Raw genomic sequence first — 3,006 nt, forward strand, 5'->3', positions numbered from 1 at the left:
GCGTGTGGGAGGAGGCAGCATCTGCCCTGCTTTGCAAACAGGAGCCCATCTCCAAGCTCTTGGGAATGGGGGAATCGTTTGTCACAAGAGTGTCAAAACAAAGCCAGGTGTTACCAAGCCTGTTCTCTACTCAACGTCTTGTGATCCCTGTAGAAAGCTGCCTCATGCCAGCAAGAAGCCTAACAAAATGTGGGTGTTACCAAAGGGGACAGTCCAGGCTGGTTGTCCCCAGCAGCCAGCCCAGAGCAGAGGGAAAGAACCTCTAAGAACCTGCAGCATCCCACTCCTCCACCCACCACCGAGCAGGTGCTGTCCCGCTGCAGGGAAAAGCACCTTTAGCCATGCAAGGTGTGCGGAGGCTACCTGAGGTGACAGCAAAGGCTCTCTGAGCTGTGGCCACGCTCTGCCCCAAAGACTTGAGAATCTCCAGACACCATCACACCACTGGTGCTCTGTGTTTGGGGCTACTGGGAGCAAGGACAGGGGCATTGCTGCAAGCAGAGCCCCAGGTCTGGGGAAATCTCAACCAGCGAGGCTGAGCAGGCAGCTGTCTCCTCTGTAACTGAACCTCCATTTTTTTCTGAGTTTACTGATAGTCTTTTACCTCCAAACTCCTAACTGGAAGCTGGCCTTGAGCCTGCTGAATCAAACCTTTGTTTTACTCTGAAGGCCACAACCCACGTGCCCTGGGCTGCAGCCCCCAGCGTTGGATGATCTCCATGATCTCCATCTCACGTTGGATGCTGGAGATGTTCTCCAGCCCAAGTCCTGCCCTCAGCCTCCACCCAAAGCAGCCAGCCCGTGTCCAGCTGGGTTTGTTCTTTATTTTGCATTTGTCATGGAGCAGCGGTGTGAGCCGGGCTGTGCTCGGCTCCGGTCGGCGGGCGATAGGCAGCAGTGTGGGCAGGAGGGGGGGGTACCCACACCCTCGGTGTGCAGTGGGTGACCCACAGCAGCGTTTTGGGTGCTGGAGCAGCCACAGGGGCCCGTTCCCGAGCGGTGGCTGAGCCGATGCTGCCGAACGCGGCCGGGGACCCTTTGGCTCCCATGGGACAGGTGTGTGCTGGGTTCTGTCATGGGCTGGTCTGTGCTTTGTACGTCCATCCATCTGGAGGGGCTTTCACCCCCAAAACAAAGTCCCCACAGTCCCTGGTGTGGGTCAGTGTTTGCTGGTCATCAGCTTTATGATGATGCCGAGTGCAAGTACTGCAACGGCTGCGGCTGGCGGATGATCAGCTCCTTGGTGGCCATGGTGGTGGCCGGAGGGGACGTGGCAGGTGTGGCTTCCTGGGGCTCCAGCTGGTACGATGGTCCATCCAGCCTGGTGATGCCCGTGAGCACGATGCCGTTCTGCGCATCCACTCCCGCTGCGAGGAGAACGAGGCAGGGTCACTGGGGGCTTTTGGGAGGATTGAGGGGTCTCTTGGGAGGGTTTTGCCTGAGGTGTGAAAACACTTTATAAGCAGCCCAGAGCAGCTTTGGTGGGACCCAGTGTCTGCAAGGTGAGAACTACCCAGGGTGACCCATCCCTTCAGGTTGTCCCCCTTCCAGCCCCCATCCACTCCCGCTGCGAGGAGAACGAGGCAGGGTCACTGGGGGCTTTTGGGAGGATTGAGGGGTCTCTTGGGAGGGTTTTGCCTGAGGTGTGAAAACACTTTATAAGCAGCCCAGAGCAGCTTTGGTGGGACCCAGTGTCTGCAAGGTGAGAACTACCCAGGGTGACCCATCCCTTCAGGTTGTCCCCCTTCCAGCCCCCATCACCCACTGTGCCCAGCTCCTGGCCATACCTACACACCCCCTCATTGCCATGGCCGGGGGGTGAGCGTGAGGCAGTGGGGCCGGCCCCACACTGGAGGGGAGCACCTTGCAGGAGGGTTCAGAGCCTGGGTTCAGCTCCTCCGATGGTGGCTGGGTCACTCCTGCACGGCGCTGAGCCTGGAGGAGGGAATGTGCTGGGTTTAGCCGGTGGCATGGGCAATCCTTACCCAGAAAAGCCAAAGTGCCACCTCTCACGTGGTTTGTCTGGCTGGAAGCGGCACAGTGGGGCTGAAAGATGCTGGAAATCATAGAAGTATCATAGAATCATTTGGTTGGAAATGACCTTTGAGATCATTGAGTCCAACTGTACCTGTCCACTGCTAAACCACATCTCTGAGCACCTCATCTACCCATCTTTTCAATCCCTCCAGGTCTGGTGACTCAACCACTTCCCTAGGTAACCCATTCCAGTGCCTGAGAACACTTTCAGTGAAGAAATTTTTCCTGAAATGCCTAAGCGGTGCGGGCTGGTGGGAGCCCTGGGGCAGCTGGGGCACAGGATGGTGCTCAGGACTGCAGGGTTGAGGTGGCCTTGGTCACCCTGTCATCTGCTTTGTGCTTCATGTGGGTGGCATGAGGTGCAGAGGGAACCCTCGAGGCCATTGAGTGCACAGGTTGGGAGGGAGCTGAATACAGGGACGTGGCCACTGGAGGACAGCCCCGGGTGGTGCTGGCCCGTGGGATCAAACCCGTGATGCTGTCTCATCCTGCTGCGATCTCAGCCAAGGCACAAAGGACTTCCCTGTGGACACATGGGTTACCTCTTCAGCTGCCTTCTTCCAGTCCATGCGGGAGATGTAGATGATGAAGCAGGTGCAGAGGATGGAGACACAGACCAGCATGCTGAGCCACAGCCCTGCAGAGTCAAGAAAGGGCATGTCACCAAGGTCAGCAGGGACAGGGGATGGGGCAGCTGTGGGCACCTGCTGTGGGACTGCCCAGCAGATCTGGCAGCAGTTCCTTTTTCCCAGTATGATTAAAAGCTCTCAGTAGTTGCAGGGGCCATCCCAGTCCACCCCAGTGTGCCCGGTCCACAGGCAGGTAGGAGGGCAGAGCCAGGCAGGAGGGTCACAGTGAGCCATGGGTGGGGTGGGTGGAAGCTGCATCCACCCACAGGGGATTTTGGGGGATGCAGAGCTGCACACCCGAGGGGTTGGTACCTATGACTCCGATCCTGGCCACGAAGAG

General features: G+C 58.2%; 1 protein-coding gene across 1 annotated transcript in view; it reads right to left on the reverse strand.

The window, feature by feature from the left end:
• Positions 1-1,159: 1,159 nt before the first annotated feature.
• Positions 1,160-3,006, reverse strand: part of LOC104522051 (multidrug and toxin extrusion protein 1) — a 6,460-nt gene continuing 4,613 nt past the window's right edge. The window contains 5 exon segments of the mRNA XM_029084079.1: positions 1,160-1,224; positions 1,227-1,367; positions 1,788-1,935; positions 2,580-2,674; positions 2,979-3,006. The exon segment at positions 2,979-3,006 is cut by the window's right edge and continues 96 nt beyond it. Of these exon segments, the coding sequence (XP_028939912.1) occupies positions 1,160-1,224; positions 1,227-1,367; positions 1,788-1,935; positions 2,580-2,674; positions 2,979-3,006 (477 nt within the window).

The sequence above is a fragment of the Antrostomus carolinensis genome, unplaced genomic scaffold (genome assembly GCF_000700745.2).
Source record: "Antrostomus carolinensis isolate BGI_N321 unplaced genomic scaffold, ASM70074v2 scaffold35843, whole genome shotgun sequence".
Lineage (NCBI taxonomy): Eukaryota > Metazoa > Chordata > Aves > Caprimulgiformes > Caprimulgidae > Antrostomus > Antrostomus carolinensis.